The following is a 21,673-nucleotide window of genomic DNA, read 5'->3' as shown; positions in this document are numbered from 1 at the left end:
TAGCAGCACACTAAACTGTGTTGAATGTCATCATTCACTCAACAGCTCATTCACAAATTGGTCCAGCTGGGGCTCAACACCTCGCTGTGCAACTGTTTGACTTTCTGACTGGGAAACCTCAGGCAGTTCGGGTCTCAGAAACACATCCAGCACCCTCACAATGAACACAGATGTCCCACAACAGCCTGCTCTCATTGTTTATACGGAGGAATTTATACGCAACGTTTAGACGTATTTCAGCGTTTAAAACATACACATAGCTATGTATTTATAGCTAAAAAACGTAAAATATTTACGTTTCTTTAATTTCATTAAGATATTCATATCAATGCCTTTTTATTAACTTTTTAATTAACTTTGTTCAAAGCATATTGTACTTCTCTGTACACAGCAAATCTCTGGTGGAATTACAAAAAAGCCAGCCTTCAGAGAGTACATGTGGCTTATAATGATGCACTGAGACTTTTGTTAAAAAAGCCGAGATGGACTGGTGCCAGTGACTTGTTTGTGTCTGCTCGAGTTAACACATTGAAGGCTGTTTGGAGAAACATAATGTATAAGTTAATTTGCCAAGTCTGGAAATAGTGTCATCATGATACTGACTAACACTGAACATAGCGCCATACGCTATACATCTAAACTATGGAGACACTGGTCTCCTGAAAAGATAGAATAATTTTTTTATATGTATTTAATGTGTTTTTGTTTTTTGATTTTGTGTTGTCTGTTGTTTTTGTGAGCTATGAACCATGAGTCTGCAATAAAAAAGTTCATCTATCATTTTTAGCCCCCTTAACCTCCCCCAAACCTAAACCTATTTTATAGCGAATATAAAAGGATATAAAAAGTAACTGACCAAAATATGCAGGGAAATTACCATTTTATTAACAATATAGCATAAAAGTATTTTTTATAGTCGGTAATCCCACTCCAGAAAAGTGAAAAAAAAAAGAAAAAGAAAAATCACAAGAAAAGTGCAATCAGAATCATTTATTTATTGCAAAACTGCAAAAATAGTTGTACTTTGTTTTTGATTACTATATACTATAGGTTTTGTAAACCTTTTTTATTGCAAAAGACTACAATATGTAAAAATGAGAATATACAATAAAATGTTGAAACAAAATAATAGTAATAAAAGAGAGAGAAACTATAACCTAAACTTGCCGTGGTGATGACGTAAGTAACCCGCGCCATGCAGGCATTTTTCGCAAAACCTTTTGGCACGCCCCTACGTTTCGGCAAGACCAATAAGAAACTTTTTGCCACACCCTCACCTTTTGGCACGCCCATTGCTCTAGGCTGCAGTTAGTGTCTTGTGCATCATATTTATTTTCATATAAAAGCAACAGAACTGAAATTATATCATGTTTATCAGCAACACAGCAGGTGAGTGTGAATAACGCAATATCCGCCTTTGATCTCATAGGTATTTGTTTCGCTTCTGGAGATCAGAACTGTCCGTCTTGACTGCACTTATTTCACTCCTCCCTTAACTGCAGCCGTCTACTCTGGCCTATATTTCAGGCGAGGCGCATCTCAAACGAGCCTAATGTGTGCTGAGGTCCTCCTCTTCACTCTGCTGACCCACGACTGCACACCATCACACAGATACAACCTCTTCATTACGTTTGAGACGACACGACTGTGGTGGATCTCATCAGAAACAGAGATGAGACAAACTACAGGAGCAAGGGGAGGCACCTGGTTGGTGTGGAGACAACAATCTCTTTCTGAATGTGGAGAAGATGAAGGAGATTGTTCTTGACTTTAGGAGAGCACACACTGAGCATGAGCCTCTGACCATCAACAGTTGACTGTGGAGAGAGTGAGCAGCAGCAAGTTCCTGGGTGGGCACATCATAGAGGACCTCTCCTGGACAAACAACACCACTGCACTGGCCAAAAAAGCACAGCAGCGTCTCTACTTCCTCCACAAACTGAGAAGAGCCAGAGCCCCAGGCCTCATCATGTGCACCTTCAACAGAGGCACCATCGAGAGCATTCTAACCAGAAGGACAGCTTCATCCATCAGACTGTCAAGAAGCTCAACTCTCTCTGACTCTGCCCCCCTCCCCTCTTTTGCCCCATGCACTACTGAACTCTGCCCCCCCACTCCCCCACACTCCCACATCCCCAGGATCTTCCAGCCCCCTCCCACTGACACACACTGACCCACACCAGTCACTCTGTGCAGCACTGGACTGAAAACTACCTCTTCTGACAGTTCAATAAAGACTGCTCTCTGTGCTCTTTGTCACTTTAAACAGAATGATAAGCTCTTTTTCACTACACTCATTATATCTGCACTGTTTGTTTTTTTTTATTTCACTGGTTTGCTCTCTATCTGACATGTGCCTTGTGTTACTTTATCTTGTTTACATGTCCTTATTTGTATACTTGTACTTATATTATATTTAATCTGTATTTGTCTGTATTTTTACATTCTACTGTTAGTGTTATCCGTGTGCACCAAGGGTCTGTGAGTAACGCCGGTGGTAGAATTGACAATAAAGCAGACTTTGACTTTGATCATCAGAACAACAAAACCCACAGCACCTGATATGATCATTCTGATGAAACATTGTCCAGATTATTTTATGGCTAACAAAAAAAAAAAACATTCAAATTTATTTGTGTACCATTATTTGATCAGGTCTCACCTCAGTGTCTTGAGTTGACAGTTTGGATCCTGTAGTAAATGACTGAGCTCCTTCACTCCTGATTGTCCAGGATCATTTCCTGTGAGATCCAGCTCTATCAGGTGTGAAGGGTTTGATCTCAGAGCTGAAGCCAGAGCTTTATAACCTTCTTCAGTGATACTGCAGTTTGAAAGCCTAGAACCAGAATGAAAATGTCAATTCAGATGATTAATCAGTTATTCTAGAAATGACCTAAACAATGAAAATCCCTAAACATAATTATATTTTATTCCTTATTCAAATGAACTAAAACTCAGTTGTAAAGCAAAATCTGACAAATGAACACTGAATTAAATTAAATTGCTAGATATCATTTCACTTTAGTATCTAACCACTAGTATGCACCTGAAATGTAACTTTTTTATTTTCAGTAAAATCAATGTAATATATGTTTGTTCTGTATAGTTCTGTGCAATAGTCTTATGTCACTAGTATTTTCACCAGATAAAAATGGTTTAAAGTCAGTTATTTCTATCTTTTGCTGTGGTGTGTCAGTAGGAAATATCAGTTTACATTACAGTTAACATTCATGTTGCCATTAATTGTAATAATCCAGTGAGAGTTTAGTTTGCACAAGGAGTCTGACAACAGCCAGTGCTCCACACAGAGATCTGATCTCAAACAAACTTCATTCATCTTAGTTTAATGCTGTATATTGAGCAGCGGATGATATTAAATCCATATATGAGATAAATGCATTGCATTAGCAGAAGGTGATTAAATGGAAAGACGCTTCAAGAGAGGCTTGATGTTTTTAGACATAATTGCTTACTTCTATTAAGTTATGGATTTGGATATATATTCAGACATTTCCAAATACTACTTTTCGGCAAGTTTTAATTTTATTTGTTTATTTATTTTTTATGGGGACCAAATGTCCTCACAAGGATACCAATACCAGTAAATTAAGACCTTGATTGGACATTTTTTATTTTTTGGAAAGAAGCTCATAACTTTTACAAAACAAAGTTTTTTAAAGGTCTAAAACTGCAGAAAGTCTTGTGTGAGGGGTACATTTAGGGCAGGGGTAGTTCCCATACTGCTACCCATATGGAAATATGAATAACTATTCCAAAAAGATACCCAGACTGCTGGGAAGAAAGTATAGAAGCCGGACTCTTGGAACTTTTATTATTTAGGGGGGTGCCTCACTCTCCCTTGAAGGTCAATTTAATTTTATTTAATTTTATTTTCTCTATAGCATCAGATCACAACAGAAGTCATTTAAGGTTACCTTTCCTATCTTTCCTACCTTTCTTTTATTAAGATGAGACACTGCAGGTGAATAAGAAAAATAAATAAATAAACAACTAATAGTTATGACGTCACTTACCCAGTTGATTGATCACATTGGTAATTGCAAACATTAATTGTATTACAAGTTTTCTAAAATGATAGGTTTAGAAATGCAAATGAGGCATTATTTAATAAAATATACACTAATTTGCATACATTTCTAGTACAAAAATCTAAATACTGGATGAAGTCAGTGACATATTAAAGTCAAATGTTTCTACAGAGGGAATTTTGCCACGCCATTATTCAGAGAAAAACTTTTAACAGACAGAAAAAAAAAAATAAAAAAAATCTTGAGGAAACAAATAAAATCAAGCTAACTATATATGAACAAATCACTCTGTAAAAACCTTTTGGACATAGACAAGAATAAAACAACTATACAAAATAAAGACATTTTTCCACAAGTCTGAAAAAAAAAAAAACGCTATGAAAAAAAAAAAAAAAAAACATAAATCCCAAAATCTCAAACATGACAGGTGCAAAAAGAAAACTGTGTTTTTGCCTGCAGTGTCTCTCCTTGAACACACCAAATAGCCTTATGTTATTTATCTTATTTACAACAGCATGTCATTTCTGCATTTCAAATTCCCTTTTGTATCGCAGAGGAGTTAAGCCCTGCTCACACACACACACACACACACACACACACACACACACACACACACACTCACACTCACACTCACACACACAGGTGAGCACACTGGTTTTGTTTGCTACTCGTACTGAAGTGCGTGTGATGCTTGTGGTGATATCAATTATTATGTCACCTCACTAAATGAGGACATAAATACATGAACAATATCTCCAGATCTGCTCTGAGAGTCACTGCATGAACATTTGACTGAGTTTCATTTGAGTAAAACTGCAGAAATACATTACAAGTGTTCAGTAGAATGCATGCACTACAACTAAAAGTATAAAAATGTTGTTTTTAAGGAATAATCATAGGCGTAATTTATGGGTGGGACATGCCCACACCACTTTTTGTCATGGTCGATATTGTCCCCATCCCTTTTTTTAACCAATTCTCTTGTGGCTCTTGCACAGTCTCACACACTAGCGCTTCAATCTATCACTTAAACCAACGGCTCTCAATTCCAGTCCTCGAGTACCCCGCTCTGCACATCTTGTATGTTTCTCTTGTTGCTTCAGACGTTTGTTCTATTCAATTGTAAGTGCCCTGAGAAGTGGACATCAAAGGATATTCCCCCATGACTCCAGTTCGATGCGAACATATATGTTCCATTCAAATGGCACTGAAGTGTGTTTTATATGTGAAAATATTCAGAGTGGGGGTGAGCAAGGACTGGAATTAAGAACCGCTGGCTTAAACGTTGCAGAGACTATCTAATCATTCTGGTTAAATCACAAAACAAAACTGAAATTGTGTGTCTGCTCTGTCTGTACGATTACTGATTAATAGGGCTGCACAATTAATTGAAGGCGATTGTCATGCACATTTTGTCAGTAAAGCCGGTTCTGTGAATAGTCGTAAATCTCCAGTAGGTGTTTTCAGATGGAGCAGCATTTAGTACATAGAGCTGTAGTTCACTGACAAGCTATGCCTAATCACGTTCATTATCGCAGTCGATTTAATCACACGATTATGAAATCGAAAGAAATTGTTTGCGATAATGACAGCTGTTTGTGTAGCTTCTCAGTTAACTGCGGTTCTGTGTAAAAATGGTGCTAGATCTCAAAGCATGTGAAAATACCAAATTTAATAATATCTTTTTACTGCAAACTTACTTCATAACATCAGACAAGTGTTTGAAATTAATCCTTCTGTAAGATGATGTGGCTTCTTACACAGAATAAGGCACATAACATATTTTGTAGTATTTTAAGCAGTATTAAAGGCATTGCTTTATAAATGTACTTTATTATAATGAAAATTATATTAATACTAACTCAGATAAACTATATATTGTTGTAGTTGTGTGTTTATTAGTCATGTTGAATCAATGATAGTAGTTAAATCGTCGGTTTATTCAGCTGCAGTGATAGACATTTTCTGGGTTTCTTCTTCGGGTGTATTTGGAGTTTCCATGAGAGAGAGAGAGAGAGAGAGAGCACCCTCTGGCCTTCGGATGAAGATTTACTGCTGATCACAGAACCATTCTTCACTGAAAGATACGTATGACAATCACATCTTCCGTTTAATAGCGATTGTGATTTCATTTCGATGTATCGTGCAGCTCCTCAGATAACATCTGATTTTAATAACGGGGGGAAAATTAGACATGGGCGGATTAGAACCCAAAACCTCCTACACACCCAATGCTGATTTTAACACGAGACTGTTTAAGAGTACAAATGATTATTACATATCTATGCATTTATTCACTCACATTAAGAATTTTCATGGGAATAATCATACAATATTTTGGTAACACTTTCTATGAAGCCTGTATTTATAATACATTATAAGGGTATTCTTAAGGCATTATAATACATTAATAATGCATTATAAAAAAAAACTTATAATATGTTGTATCATCTCATGAGTATTCACAAGAACAGTCTTAATGTATTATAATGTTTTACTTATTTGTGGTTATACCTTTTAAGAGTATGCTTACCTCCTCCATAGTTATAATGTATTATAAGTCTCATATCTTGCCATGTTTCTCATGTCACTTTACTTAAAGCATACAAAGACCACTTATAAGTAATTACAATAATATTTCTCAAAGAGCCATAAGATCAGGTATTAGATGAGATAAATGCGTAACATGACACATTAGTATTATCAGTTTGATTATTTTGATGGTACCCTTTAGACAGCTTTTGATAAGTAACTCTGCAACTGCATGCCAGCTAACAGTAATTTTTATGTAATAATTTTTAAATTAGAATGAAAAATATATGCTAACACTGTATTTTTGGTTCCCCAAATGACAAACTGATTATAAGTAACTTTGCAAGTACGTGATCTTCTACCGAGCCTAACCTTAACCTAAGTCTACTAGTACTCTAAGGAGAGTTAGTTGACATGTAGTTGGAAAGTTGCGTATAGTCAATAGACTAAGGGGACCATCAAAATAAATATAGTATAAATGAAAAAAATAAATGTAATATGATATAGTCCATTTTAAATTAGGTAGATTAAATATGTGTGTTATAAATAATCATAATCTTAAAAGTTATAACCTCAAATACTCAAGTATTATAATGTATTATAATTGTTGTTATGAGTATTCATGAGATGATACAACATATTATACGGTTTATTATAATTCATTATGTATTCAATATAATGCCTTAGAAATACCCTCATAATGCATTATAAATAGGGGCTTCATAGAAAGTGTTACCAATATTTCTTTAATGTTTTAATTGTAATATTAAATCCCCTTCATTTGTCAAAATAATCATTAATTAAAATTAAATAAAATTAATGTTTTATGCCTTAATTTGATAAATAGAAATATGTAAATACACAACAGAATTTCTGAGGCTATTGTAAGAATACATTAAACTGATTTTTATGCTTTAAAAAATTAGACATGTTAAAACAATTTGGTATTTTGAATTTTGGTAATAATAAAACATAAGGTTGGTAACAATAAAACATTCCATAGTACGGTGGCCGAGAGAGCTCAAAGCGCTACAAATTAGAAAACACATGCAAACAGAAAAAAACGGCAACAAATTAAAACAAACATCTTCATCAGTTTGACAACACAGGCGCTGCAAATCCTCGCAACGCAACCAAACTTAGAAACGTGCTGCAAACACACGAACGTGCTGCAAATAGCACAGAACACAATGGAAATGTTTCAGGGGGACCTCAAAAAGTGACGAACCCATCTGGGACCTGATTATTTGTTCCGTGGCTGTTGGTCAGAGCAGAGGTGTTGTCGTGTACTAGATAGAATTTAGATGAAAATCCTCCATGAAATGTAACATGTCATTCTTGTTATTCTTTTGAATTTGAGACTTTTTCAAAACTTCCATTTCTGATAGAAATAAATTACACTTTGGTGTGCACCAGTGATGCACGGGTTGATCCAAAATGAGTGGGTGCCTGCGGTCACCCGCAGTTACTAGTCATCCAAAAATGATATTTGGGTCGCGGTCGTTCGGGTCGTTTGAAATAAAGATGCCAATTAAACCTTTGTAATTTATATAGGACTACACACATTTTTCTATGAAATACATAGACCCACACTTTATTGGCTGAATAATATTTCCCTTTTGAATGTTGAGCGTTATTAACTGTTGAATAAATGCTGACGTGGGACAAAATGCCCGATTTCCCAACACGTTGAACTACTTTTAAACGCATATAGCTCAGTAATGTCAGCTTTATGTATTTTCTGAGAGGGGGTGATTTTTGTTGGGAAAGTCGGGTTAGAGACGCACACTTCGATTAGACTGGATAAACACATGCAGCATCTTAATTGTTAAGAAAATGGTATTCCTAATAAATGTCTCAAATATTTTGATTATGTCCAATGCTTCTCGTTCTTTTTGGAATTATTAGACACATTTCACTATGTCTTTTCAAATGCCTAGGTCTGTTTAATTTCCTTAATTATAACAATTCTAGCACTATTTTTAAATTTTAGGGCTATAGGCTAATCTTTTTCTTAACTTTTATCATACTGTAGATCGAAATAAAATAATTCTTGATAATATAACATCAGTTCTTCGAAAACGAAACTATTTAAATCTGTATAAAGGCAAGACAAAATAAATCACAACAAGAACAATCTGTATTTTTCTTGTAATCAAGAACATTTCTTTTGACAAAACAACCTAATTAAAGCCGAATGATGTTTGACAGCGAACGTACCGCATAGCCGCATATAATCGCTGGTGTCAGTCACAAATATTAAACACGCGGGTCAGGAAGCGAGTTGGGTACAATTTTTTTTTTAATTTTTTTTTTTTTTGCGGTCCGAGTTGCGGGCGGGTTAGTTGAAAATGTCGGTCGGGTTCGGGTTGTTTATAGGCCTACATTGAACCACGCATCACTGGTGTGCATTTAGCAAATTTCTGTTTATGAATATAAAGCATCTGCTCCTTTTTTATTTCTATTTTTTTATTAAAAAAGAATAATTGAAACATTGAAGAATCTATTTTTTTTTCTGTAGGTGAACTAGATAGTTCACGACAACACCTCTGCTCTGACCAACAGCCACTGAACAAATAATCAGGTCCCAGATGGGTTCGTCACTTTTTGAGGTCCCCCTGAAACATTTCCGTTGTGTTCCGTGCTATTAGCAGCGCGTTCCTGAGTTTGCAGCGCGTTCGTGTGTTTGCAGCGCGTTTCTGAGTTTGGTTGCGTTGTGAGGATTTGCAGCGCCTGTGTAGTCAAATTGATGAAGATGTTTTTTTTTTTTATTTGTTGTCGTTTTTTTCTGTTTGCATATGTTTTCTAAGTTGCAGCGCGTTGAGCTCTCTTGGCCACCATACCATAGGGCCCTAAACATACAATTTTTAACTTTTAATAAATTGAGCTTAAGTTGTTTAAGCTTCAAGATTATAATTAATGATTTTAATTGAAACTGTATCTGTATTATGAAAATACAGATGTGATCTTTTACGAATAACAGATTTACATCATAATACATAAAAAAATGTACAATCAAACGCAAGTTAAGTTATACCTACTTTGAACATTACCAAATGCATATTTTAAATGGTATATCACAACAAAAAAAATTATTACAGACTTGTTCATTATCTAAGTCTGGTTTTCACCTTATGTTTTTATTGAGCTCGATTTTGGTCTATTGTCATACAACTTACCTCAGTATCTCCAAATGACACTCCATATTTTCCAGACCAGTGCAGAGCAACTTCACTCCTGAATCCTGCAGATTATTATTGCTCATGTTCAGCTCTTTCAGACTGGTATCTGATCCAAGAACTGTAGCCAGAGCTGAACAGCTTTTATCTGTTAAGCCACAATCATTTAGCCTATGACGGAAATAAGATGACAGAATATTAGATTAAATACATTTGTTAAATGCAAACATTAAATGTATGAGTTAACCTATAGTTTTAATTACAATTAATTATACATTTAAAAGTGCAAGTTTCACAATTTTAAGGAAAGCATTATTGAGTGAATTCTGATTAAACACCTTAACCATTGTAAACATGTGCTCAATATTGGCTAGAATGCACAATTCTGTAAAACATGTTATAAAAACACAATGCTGCATTGACCCAGTATTTGGTACTACTAGTACTGCAGAAAGGCTGGAATTATACATTAAAATAAATCAATCACTAGTTAGCTGATTATCTGTTGACATTCACTGCAAACATTTGAGTAGATATTTGATGGACTAACCATCATCCTTCAAAATACTTTTCTCATATATCAAACCTCAGCATCCCTGAACAAAGCACTTTCTGCTACTAACAATAGTTAGTTTGAGTGAGAACAAAACTCTTCATTCTTAGCTAAAGAATTCTATTTTTAATTACCAGAACAACAAGATTTTCCATTACATTTCATATTTCTCTAATTTCCCACACATTTTCCAGGACAAACAATTAAACAAAACAATTTAAAAAAATGATTAACTTACAGAGCTCTTTTGGAGGTTTTGATGACTGCTGATAATCTAATGAGACACTCGTCTGATTTCTTGAATTTCTGAAGCTCAAACTCCTCCAGCTCCTCTTCTGATGTCAACAACACAAAGGCCAAAGCAGACCACTGGGCAGGTGAAAGATCAGCAGATGAGAGACTTCCTTTGCTAAGGTGGGTCTGAATGTCTTTCACCAGAGTTTGGTCGTTCAGTTCATTCAGACAGTAGAACAGATTGATGGATCTCTCTGGAGACAGATTACCTTCTAATTTCTGCTTTATGTACTGAACTATTTCCTTTTTGATCTGGTCATTTCCATTTTGCTGTGTCAACAGACCCTGTAAGAGTCGCTGATTGGACTGGAGTGACAAACCAAGGAGGAAGCGAAGAAAAAGATCCAAATGTCCATTATCACTCTCTAGTGCCTTGTCCACTGCAGTCTTGAGCAAATCAATCATGGTTTGACTTTTGTTTTCCTGTTCTGTAGACTCATAAACAAATATACTTCTCTTCTTTATGTCTAGAAACAGATGTGCATAAAGAGCTGCAATAAACTCTTGAATGCTCAAGTGAACAAAGCAGTACATGGTACCAAGAACAATCCCAGTTTCCTCCTTAAAGATCTGGGTACACATGCCTGAATACACCGATGCCTTATAGACGTCAATACCACAGGCTTCCAGATCTGTGTCATAGAAGATCACATTGTTTCTTTCCAGCTGATGAAATGCCAGTTTCCCCAATGAAAAGATGGCATCTTTATCCCAGGAAACATCTGGTGTATTTTCTCCATCATACTTTCGTTTGCTCTGCTGGATCTGAAATCTGAGAAAGTGTGTGTACATTTGTGTCAGAGTCTTGGGAGTGTCTTCAGTATTTGACTCCTGCAGTGTTTTGGAGACATCATCAGCCTGATTGTTTTTCACAACATTATTTCTTTTCTCCTCTAAAATGTTCTGGAGAACAGTGGCTGAAATCCAGCAGAAGACTGGGATGTGGCACATAATAAAGAGACTCTTTGATTGTTTAACATGATCGATGATTTCTTTGGCCAGATTCCCATCCGTGATTCTTTTTCTGAAGAACTCCTCCTTTTGTGCATCATTGAATCCTCGAATCTCTGTCAGCCGGTCGATACAGTCAGGAGGAATCTTACTGGCAGCTGCTGGTCTGGTGGTGATCCAGATGAGAGCAGAAGGAAGCAGATTTCCCTTGATGAGGTTTGTCAGAAGAACATCCAGAGAGACTGGTGAAGATACATCATGCAATGTCTCATTATCCTTAAAGTTTACAGGAAGTCGGCATTCATCCAATCCATCGAGGATGAACAAGACTTTGCACTGATTTCTTCTTGTAAGGTTTAGTCCTTTTGCTTCTGGGAAAAACTGAGTTATTAGGTCCATCAAACTTAGTTTTTCTTTCTCCTTTAAGTTCATCTCTCTGAATGGAAGAGGAAATATGAAGCTGATATCTTGATTTTCTTTTCCTTCGGCCCAATCCAGAACAAACTTTTGCACAGAGACTGATTTTCCGATGCCAGCAACTCCTTTTGTCAGTACAGTTCTGATCTGCTTGTCTTGTTCAGGTGCTTTAAACATATGTTTGCACTCAACCTGTATTTCTTGTGATTCATGACGTCTGGAAGCAACTTCAATCTGTCTTACCTCATGTTCAGTATTGACCTGTTCACTACAACCCTGAGTGATATAGAGATCTGTGTAGATGTTATTCAGAAGAGTAGAGTCACCTTGCTTTGCAATTCCTTCAAACACACACTGATATTTCTTCTTTAGGCTGCATTTTAGCTGATGAACGAAGGTCAGCTCATCTAAATACAGAAATAAAATACACAGATTGTTTAGTCTCTGGGTTTGTTATGTTTGGAGCAGAATGTGGAAGTCTAAAGGAAGTATGTCATTGTAAGAAACAGCACAGGTTATGAACACATGATATGAGAGACATATGAGTCATAACAGTGATTGTGGAAGAAGAAACATATTGACACAGGGCTGGAAGCAGCTAACAGAGTCTCTTACCTTCTAGAGTATTAGCAGCTTCATTTTGCTTCATCTCTCTCAGGAAGTAGAGCGTGAGATCAAGAGCTGCTTCTTTCATACTGCATCTGTTCTCATTAAAGTCTTTCATGTATTGCATGTTCTCTTTTTGTAATATTTTCTTAAACATGTCCAGCTCATTCTTTAGAAATTCTATTATTTTCTTCTCAAGATCCTTTAATCAAAGCAAAATAAATAAATAAATAAAAAAGCCAAAGACAAAAGAACAAAATTTAACCAATTCCACATCCATATTTGGTCCAAATTTTATAATCAGTAATTAATATTTGTAAAACACTGCCCAGTAACCAATTTGTTTGCTATAAATCTAAACATATAGAAAATATTTTCCAACCTGGAAGATTCCAGGGAGTTTGTCTGTGAAATCCTTGTGGTTCCTGTTAAAATTGTGAATAAAATTAAATGTGGTTAAAGCAAAATTTAAGAAAAATATCTTGTTATTTTTTTAATCAAACACAAAGAGCAAGCATCAGCTGTTAAAGAGAAGGTTCTATAGAAGTACAAATTTAGGTAAAAACTGGATCCTATATCTCTGTCCCAGGGGTTAAAGTAAATAAAAATCCTGAGCCTGAACATTTTTTGGGTGGGTGGGGTTGTACAACCGATGAACACGCAACAGCTAGAGATAACCCATAATAATGCACTGTGAGAGTCACGTGCCGATTGAATTCACGACCCGCATCTCACCAGAAGATGGCGCCCGCAGCTGAATCATCCATCCGTTCATTTTACAATGCGCTCGTCCACTGCGTATTACAGCGTACAACAGTTACACGTTCATTGTGAATTGATTATTAAATTGTTTAACTTGGGTTTATACATAATTTCCGTGACAGAGTTCAAGATAAATCATTTAATCTTACTACTGGAGCTGCCCATTTGAAATGATTATTAAACAGTAAACACACTATGCAAAAGTGACAGTCCTTCCGGTGCACTTAGTGTCCGAATTCACTCACTCGTTTTCATTCACTCCTTCAAGTGAACTGAATGAGTGAACTAATGTAGAGGTATGCGCGGAACTGCTTTTCAAGTCCCGCTCCCGCGAGCTTTTATTCCGCACCCACCCGCTCCCGCTATATATTCACGCTTTGTTAGAATAATTTTCTTCCCGACCCGACCGTTCCCACTAAATTTAGTTCTCGTTTCCAGAAACTCACATGTAACCATTTCGCAGTACATCCATTATATTTCCATGTTCCACTTTTAAGACGTAGTATAGCCCTGCATTTCAGCCCGCCATAGATCAAACGCGGACTAAAAAATTATATTTTAGACATTCAATGATGATAATGCTGTCAGCAGCATTGAGCGTATCTTCAGCACAGCTGGATGCTCCGTTCAAGTAGCTAAAGCTTGCCACAAGGCACCAGCAAAAGTAATTACCATGATTGTGAAACAGCAAGTAGATATTTAAATTATTTATTTATAAACTATTGTTTTCTGAGTCAGCTAACGATCCTCCTCATCCATCTCCTCATTGGACGCGCCTTGCATCTTTACGGATTAGCTACATAATAAAAGAGATTTTGTTTTCGATTTGTTTTATTTCGTTAAGTGCTAATTTAAAGCTTTCCACATATATATTTATCATGTCTGACAAAAATAACGGTTAAATAGTTTCCACTAAAAAAAAATGTCACTGACTCTCCGCACAAACGATTGGATATGTGCCTAATAGCGCACACACACACACATACATACACATATATATATATATATATAGGATTTGATATGTGCCTAATAGCGCATATATATATATATATATATATATATATATATATATATATATATATATATATATATATATATTTTTTTTTGTTTAAGCCAATTCGTGATTTGTGAAGGCAAATTCAAACAAAGAGTAGGTCACTGTCTGCCGCCGGCTGCTTGGTCCTTACTTTAAGAAACAGCTTACGTTTAACGAACAAAAAAAAATGCTCCAAACGTTTTTTTTTTCTCTCTCTCTCTCTAAACTAACTTAATAATTAGTTATTTTTGCCATTACGTGCAAAACTGAACTATTTTAATTGCCAAAACAGTATAAGTTGTTTTGGCAAAGGGGAAAAGGGCTTGGGTCAGGACAGGAGTTAACAACCACACTGTTTGCGAAAAATCAGTCTGCATAACCTTATGAAGACTTTGGCACTCCAAACGTGGCTTCGCGCTCTGGAGTAACGCTGATAAACTGATAAACAGTTGCCCACGGAAAAAAAACACCATCAGTAGGCTACCCCCACTTTCCGCGCTTATGAGACCTTGCAAAAAATGCACGACGCAGAAAGCACTGGTCCATGAGTGCATAACAGTTTTGAGCGCAGGCTGTAGCCTACAGGTGCTTGATAGGAATGAGTAAAGCGCAGATTTGCTGTTTAGAAAAGACGTCGGGAACGGGATATTGTTACCGCCCGCTCCCGTTCAAATTACACCGACCGCAACCACTTTTATTTGGAAATTTATTCCCGCGTCGCAAGAAATCTTGTCGGGTCCCAGCGCCAATTATTTTTGAATCCTTTTACTATAGGCCTATGTCACGCAACAATTGAACGTCTCTGAGTGGGGTGACGGCAGTTCCGGTTAGCTTTTTAGGGACGTTCTAAAACGCTTAACGTGGCTTAATGTACGTAAAAAACGACCAGGAAACCCCAAGTTTCTGTCAAACCTTACTTGGAACAAACACTAACTACTGTCTAAAGAACGAGTCCTTATTCGACAGGTAAAGTGAATAATATCACGTTAAGCGTTTTCTCCCTCATAGAAGCCCGTTATAAGGAAACAGCGTAACGTGGTTTAACGTATCTTAACAACGACTAGGGAAAACAAACTTCTGTTAAATTTCAGTTATAATAAATACTTGCTGCTGTCAAACGAATGAAATATCATTCAGCATATAAAGTGAATAATATCACGTTAAGCATTTTATCCCTATATAACTCCATTAAGGAAAAAGCATAACATGGTTTGTTATAATGGACTTCTATGGGGGAGATCACTTTGTATGCTGAATAAGAGCTCGTTCTTTTGACAGCAGCAAGGATTTATTATAAGTAAAATTTAACAGAAGTTTGGTCTTTCCTGATCGCTGTTGAGGTACGTTAAACCACGTTAAGCCGTTTCCTTATAATGGGGTTCTATGAGGGAGAAAACGCTTAACGTGATATTATTGAATGTCAAAGTCAAGTGTATTTATATAGCAGAGATAAGTTTAATACATGTGTCAGATAAAACATCCTTTTTAATTAATCGAATTTTGTTTTATTTACAATCATTGGTGGGAATACATGGGGCTGATCGTCCCCCCAGTTATTCCAGGGAAACCGGGTTGGTGTAGTATTTTAAAGTTTCTTCCGACCACTTTGCGAGACGTAGATGCTCTCCTTGTTGAAATGCAAACTGCAAACGAAAGTGCTGCCCCGGAGAATATTAAAAGAAGGCCCCTCATCTCTCTTTATTAATCTCACCCAAGACTTGCGTAGTGTTTAGTCGTAAAGCAACCTGGTACGCTTCAAGAACAATTGCTGCCATTGTTGTTATCGTTGCAGTAGCGTTACTAGCAATGACCGGAAGTTCTATTACCCTACTCCGCGTTCCGGAAGCAGGAAGTGAGACATAGGCCTATTGCTAGGACATCATCCCCAGGCTTCATAAACTTGCGCTCCATTTTTTTTTCTCTGACAACGCTAACGTGACAGACGTATGGGTGTCAATCATACTGTTGCAAGGACCCGCCCTTATCTGCTTCTGATAGGCTTGTAATGTTAGTTAAGGCTGCGTTCCTCTCATATGATTGGTAGGTGAAATAAATTGTCTCAAAAATATTGAACCGCATGCGCAGGCTCTAAAATATATATTTTTCCCTCACGGCCGCACGCCGGAGATCCGGCACGGTGCCGGAATACTTTAAGCCCTGCTGTCCTATAAAGGAGACAACTATTAATGCAAAGAACAGGACAAAAAAAAAACAGTATTACAGGAGTTCTTTAGTTTAATTTGAAATGGTTTAATGCTGCAAATAGTAATTAAGTAGATGTTTCCATCGTGGATGTCTCTTTGTTGCTGCTTGTGTAATTGTATTACTGAAAAGTAGCTGCAGACCAACTTCAATAAAAAGAAAAGCAGATATTATGATCCGTGATTTATTGTTTTATTTAGTTCATTTCTATCACAAATATCCCAGTGGAAAAATTAGCTAGTGCCATACAATACAAAACACATGAAATACCTTTCAGTAGCTGATGGTGTTTCCTCACTGAACTCCGGTGGTAGATCATGTGACCAGTCACTCTTCACAGACACAGAGCTGAACACATGAGAGCCTGATCTTACACTAAAGACACAAAGATGAAAGGAGCTTAAACTTTATTTAATACAATCAATTTTACAAATTTTAAAAAGAAAGTACAATATATACCCCAATGCATAAATGAGAAAAGAATAAGTCCCCTTCCATCCCAGTACAGAAAATGTCAGTGTCCAAACTCTCTTCTGTAACAGCAGCAGCATCCTCATGTAACACACGAGTTTGATTTCTACTCTGTCTGCATCTAATGTTGTGCCACTGGAGCATTCACCTACATTCACCTCAGTCTCAATAGTCTCACTTCTCCCACCTTCCTCATTTATATCTTCCCTAGCAATAGAGGCACTGACCCCAGCTTCAACACTCATCCTTTCATTATTTACAGTTTCAGCATCATTATCTTTCTCAGCACATACACTTCTAATGTGGTCCTCCCATTATATCAGAGGAAACAAAAACCAACTAATCAAACTCAAACTCATCTACATCATACTTCAAGACCACTTAAACCTGTCATCTAAAACTAATGACAGTGATTTACAGTCAAGCAGGATTTAAAGCTCTACAAGCAAGACTTTCATCTTTAATGAACAGGGGAAAGTTGGACTAATATATATATATATATATATATATATATATATATATATACACATTTAAGGCATCCTGTATTACAATGGCATTCTGTACAAGACTGTTTACTTTTTCAATACTGGCAAGAAAAATAACAAGAGTGCTGTTGATAATATGCTGACGAAACCAACAACCTCTCCAACAGCCAAAACACACTGTTCCCCTGAAACATCATTTATTTACATTATGTACTGTATCTACGTGACAAATGATCAAAATCACACGATCTGAAGACAAATGCTGGATAGCGGCGATCTACTTTCCCAACACAAACTCTCTCTAATCTGCAGTGCTGGCCCATTCAACAGACGCTCGCCTAGGGCCCTGTCTTCAGCTACAGTCATAGCCTTTGTCTATATTAGAGATTTCCTATAATGTCATATTGTATATTCATGAAATTAATATCTGCACTTCAGTCAAGGCATTTCTGGATCAGTGTTCTCTGTTCGATCAAATAAATCACTTTGACCTTTGAAACTCTGAAGATCTTACACAAACAGATACATTACACACTAAAGGAAAATGAAAACATTAAAAAGCATCATATGACCCCTTTAAATTAAGTGTGCAGTCATTTCATAATGTCTGAATATACATTTAAGACCTAAAAACAAAACCAAGTATCTACATACCCAGTGCTGCAGAGCAACTGTAAACTGGGTTAAGATTGTAAATGATGAATCTGATTTTCAGTTCTCAGATATTTTTTATCTATTGGCTACTCTTTAAATATTTGTATGTTATTTTTTAATTAGGAAGTTTTAAAGCTCTGAAGTTCAGCACAGCATTTGTAAATATAAAACAAGGTTTGTTAAGGTTTTATTAAAGCAAACATGTGAAAGTCCATCAGTGTTTAAAATGATTGTGAGAAAACAGACTCAGTCTTACCTCTGTTTGTGTGAGAGACTCATCTCAGACGGAGAGTCCTTTCCTCGCTCCTCTGACATACTGCAGATAAACTGCCAGAGATCAGCACTGGGTTGAGAAAACTATCTGCTGTTCAGTTTGACCTGGAGATGATGATCCTTAATGAGATCAAGAAATATCTGGAGTTAGCAGCAACACAAAACACTAGATCAAATAAAGTCAGTTATGAACAAATGCATTGCCATGTATAATAACCACATTCAGAAACACATTGGTTTTCAAGAACCCCTTTTGGAAAACTTACTTGCAGTCTTGTCCACTAAGAAGAGCATTTATAAGTATTTGAAACGATCATTTTCTGTCCTTTAGGCCTGTAGTTTGTCAGCAATAATTCTCATATCTCTCAGACAGATTGGATTAAATACAAAAACAATGTCCGCGAGTGTTAAAATTAGTAGAGTCTGCGCTAAAGTTGTGTCTATAAAATGTTTTCTAGGACATAGAATGGATCAAATCCAATGAGCAACGCTTTGTTTTGCTATCTGCGTGTTTTCCGCAGTTACTTTCGTTTTCTTCTTCTTCTTTGAAGTTAATGGCGGTTGGCAAACCAGCTTTGGTGCATTTCCGCCACCTACTGGACTGGAGTGTGGACAGATACATACTTATAGGATTTACATAAGTCAAAGTCAAAGTCAACTTTATTGTCAATTCTGCCACATGTACAGGACATACAGAGAATTGAAATTGCGTTACTCTCAGACCCATGGTGCATACAAGTAACATTAAATACAAACAGTAACATTAAATACAAACAGTAACATTAAATACAAACAGTAACATTAAATACAAACAGTAACATTAAATACAAACAGTAACATTAAATACAAAGGTAGAATAAAAAAAAATATGAATAAATACAAATAAACATAATATATAACATTAAAAACACAATATACAAGTAAGGGCACATGGTAGAGAGTGCAAACCACGTAAACAATGTAAACAATGTAGTGCAACAGAGCTTGCAATGTGTAAAAGTGTCAGAGCAGTCTTGTTACTGTCTATGAGTAGGTGAGGTAGTTGGCAGACCAATGCTGCACAAAGTGACTGGTGCAGGTCAGTGTGTGTGTGTGTGTGTGTGTGTCAGAGTTCAGAAAGTTGTGGGGCAGAAGAGGGGAGTGAGGGCAGAGCTGGGAGAGAGTTGAGCTTCCTGACAGCCTGATGGGTGAAGCTGTCCTTCAGTCTGCTGGTCCTGGCCTGGAGACTCCGCAGTCTCCTCCCTGATGGCAGCAGGCTGAAGAAGCTTTGCATTGGGTGGGTGGGATCGGCTGCTATGCAGAGGGCTTTTTTGGTGAGACGTGTGCTTTAGATGGCTTGGAGGGAGGGGAGAGGGATACCAATGATCCTCTCAGCTGCTCTGACTACGCGTTGGATAGTTTTTTGGCAGGACGCATTGCAGGCTCCAAACTACACAGTGATGCAGCTAGACAGGATGCTCTTGATGGTTCCTCGGTAGAATGTGTACATGATGGGGGCTGGTGCCCTTGCTCTTCTTAGTTTGCGGAGGAAGTAGAGACGCTGCTGTGATTTCTTGGCCAGTGCAGTGGTGTTGTTTGTCCAGGAGAGATCCTCAGTGATGTGCACACCCAGGAACTTGGTGCTGCTCACTCTCTCCACAGACGCACCGTTGATGGTCAGAGGAGCATGCTGAGTGTGCGCTCTCCTGAAGTCAACAACAATCTCTTTCATCTTCGCCACATTCAGAGAGAGATTGTTGTCTTCGCACCACGTGGCCAGGCGGCTCACCTCACTTCTGTAGTTCATCTCATCCCTGTTGCTAATGAGACCCACCACAGTCGTGTCATCCACAAACTTGATGAAGAGGTTGGAGCTGTGTGACGGAGTGCAGTCGTGGGTCAGCAGAGTGAAGAGTAGGGGGCTCAGCACACATCCCTGAGGGGCCCCCGTGTTCAGAGTGATAGTGCTGGATGTGTTACTGCCGACCCGTACTGCTTGTGGTCTTCCTGTGAGGAAATCCAGTTACACAGTGAAGTGTTGAGCCCCAGCTGGATCAGTTTTTGTGTGAGCTGTTGTGGGATTATAGTGTTAAATGCTGAACTGAAGTCTATGAACAGCATTCGGACATATGAGTCTTTTTTGTCCAGGTGTGTGAGTGCAGAGTGGAGTGCAGTGGAGATGGCATCATCAGTCGAGCGGTTGGGCCGATATGCAAACTGGAAGGGGTCCAGTGAGGGGGGAAGGACAGACTTAATGTGCTGCATGACTAGCCTTTCAAAGCACTTCATGAGGATGGGGGTAAGTGCAACTGGACGGTAGTCATTAAAACAGGAAGGAGATGACTTTTTTGGCACCGGAATGATCGTGGTGGCTTTGAAACAGGTGGGGACGACAGCCTGGGAAAGTGAGATGTTAAAGATGTCTGTGAAGACATCAGTGAGTTCCACTGCACAGTCTCTCAGTACACGACCAGGAATGTTGTCAGGACCCGGAGCTTTGCGAGCGTTGATCCTGCTGAGGGATCTCCTCACACTGTCCGGGGACAGAGTCATAACCTGGTCACCAGGAGGGGGTGGGGTCTTCTGTGCTGTGGTGCTGTTTTGCACTTCAAAGCGAGCGAAGAAGGTGTTCAGCTCGTTCAGCAGGGAGATGGTGCTATCACAGGTCTGTGGAGGGGGCTTGTAATCAGTGATGGTCTGTATGCCCCGCCACAGGCTCTGTGTGTCTCTGCTGTCATTGAAGTGACGAGATATTCCTCAGGAGTACTGTCTCTTAGCCTCTCTGATGCCACAGGACAGGTTGGCCCTAGCTGTCTTCAGGCTCGCCTCATATCCAGCTCTGAAGGCAGCGTTCCGAGCTTTCAGCAGCCTGTAGACCTCCCCTGTCATCCATGGCTTTTGGTTGGCATGGACAGTGATGTTTTGGTGACTGTTACATCCTCAGTGCATTTGTTAATGTAGGCTGTAACAGTCTCAGTGTACTCCTGGAGATCAGTGGTGTTGTTGTAAGTGGCAGCCTGTTTAAACATATTCCAGTCTGTGGTGTTAAAGCAGTCTTGTAAAACCTCTGAAGACCCCTCTGGCCACACTTGTATCTGCTTACGAGCCGGTTTGGTGACTTTAACAAGCGGTCTGTAAGAGGGCATTAGCATAACAGTGATGTGATCAGAGGTGCGGAGGTGATGGAGGGGGAAAGCTTTGTAAGCTCCTCTCTGGGTGGTGTAAACAAG

At 37.9% G+C, this 21,673-nt stretch overlaps 1 protein-coding gene across 1 annotated transcript in view; it reads right to left on the bottom strand.

The window, feature by feature from the left end:
* The window catches only part of LOC141337909 (uncharacterized), an 831,413-nt gene extending 812,907 nt beyond the window's left edge, over window positions 1-18,506 (bottom strand). The window contains exons 1-5 of the mRNA XM_073843485.1: window positions 18,448-18,506; window positions 16,852-16,956; window positions 12,964-13,006; window positions 12,591-12,783; window positions 10,817-12,382 (exon numbers count right to left, since the gene is read on the bottom strand). Of these exons, the coding sequence (XP_073699586.1) occupies window positions 10,817-12,382; window positions 12,591-12,783; window positions 12,964-13,006; window positions 16,852-16,956; window positions 18,448-18,506 (1,966 nt within the window). The remainder of the gene's footprint in view (window positions 1-10,816; window positions 12,383-12,590; window positions 12,784-12,963; window positions 13,007-16,851; window positions 16,957-18,447) is intronic.
* Between the last annotated feature and the right edge of the window lie 3,167 nt (window positions 18,507-21,673).

The sequence above is a fragment of the Garra rufa genome, chromosome 7 (genome assembly GCF_049309525.1).
Source record: "Garra rufa chromosome 7, GarRuf1.0, whole genome shotgun sequence".
Classification (NCBI taxonomy): domain Eukaryota; kingdom Metazoa; phylum Chordata; class Actinopteri; order Cypriniformes; family Cyprinidae; genus Garra; species Garra rufa.
This window is presented reverse-complemented; position numbering and strand designations above follow the sequence as displayed.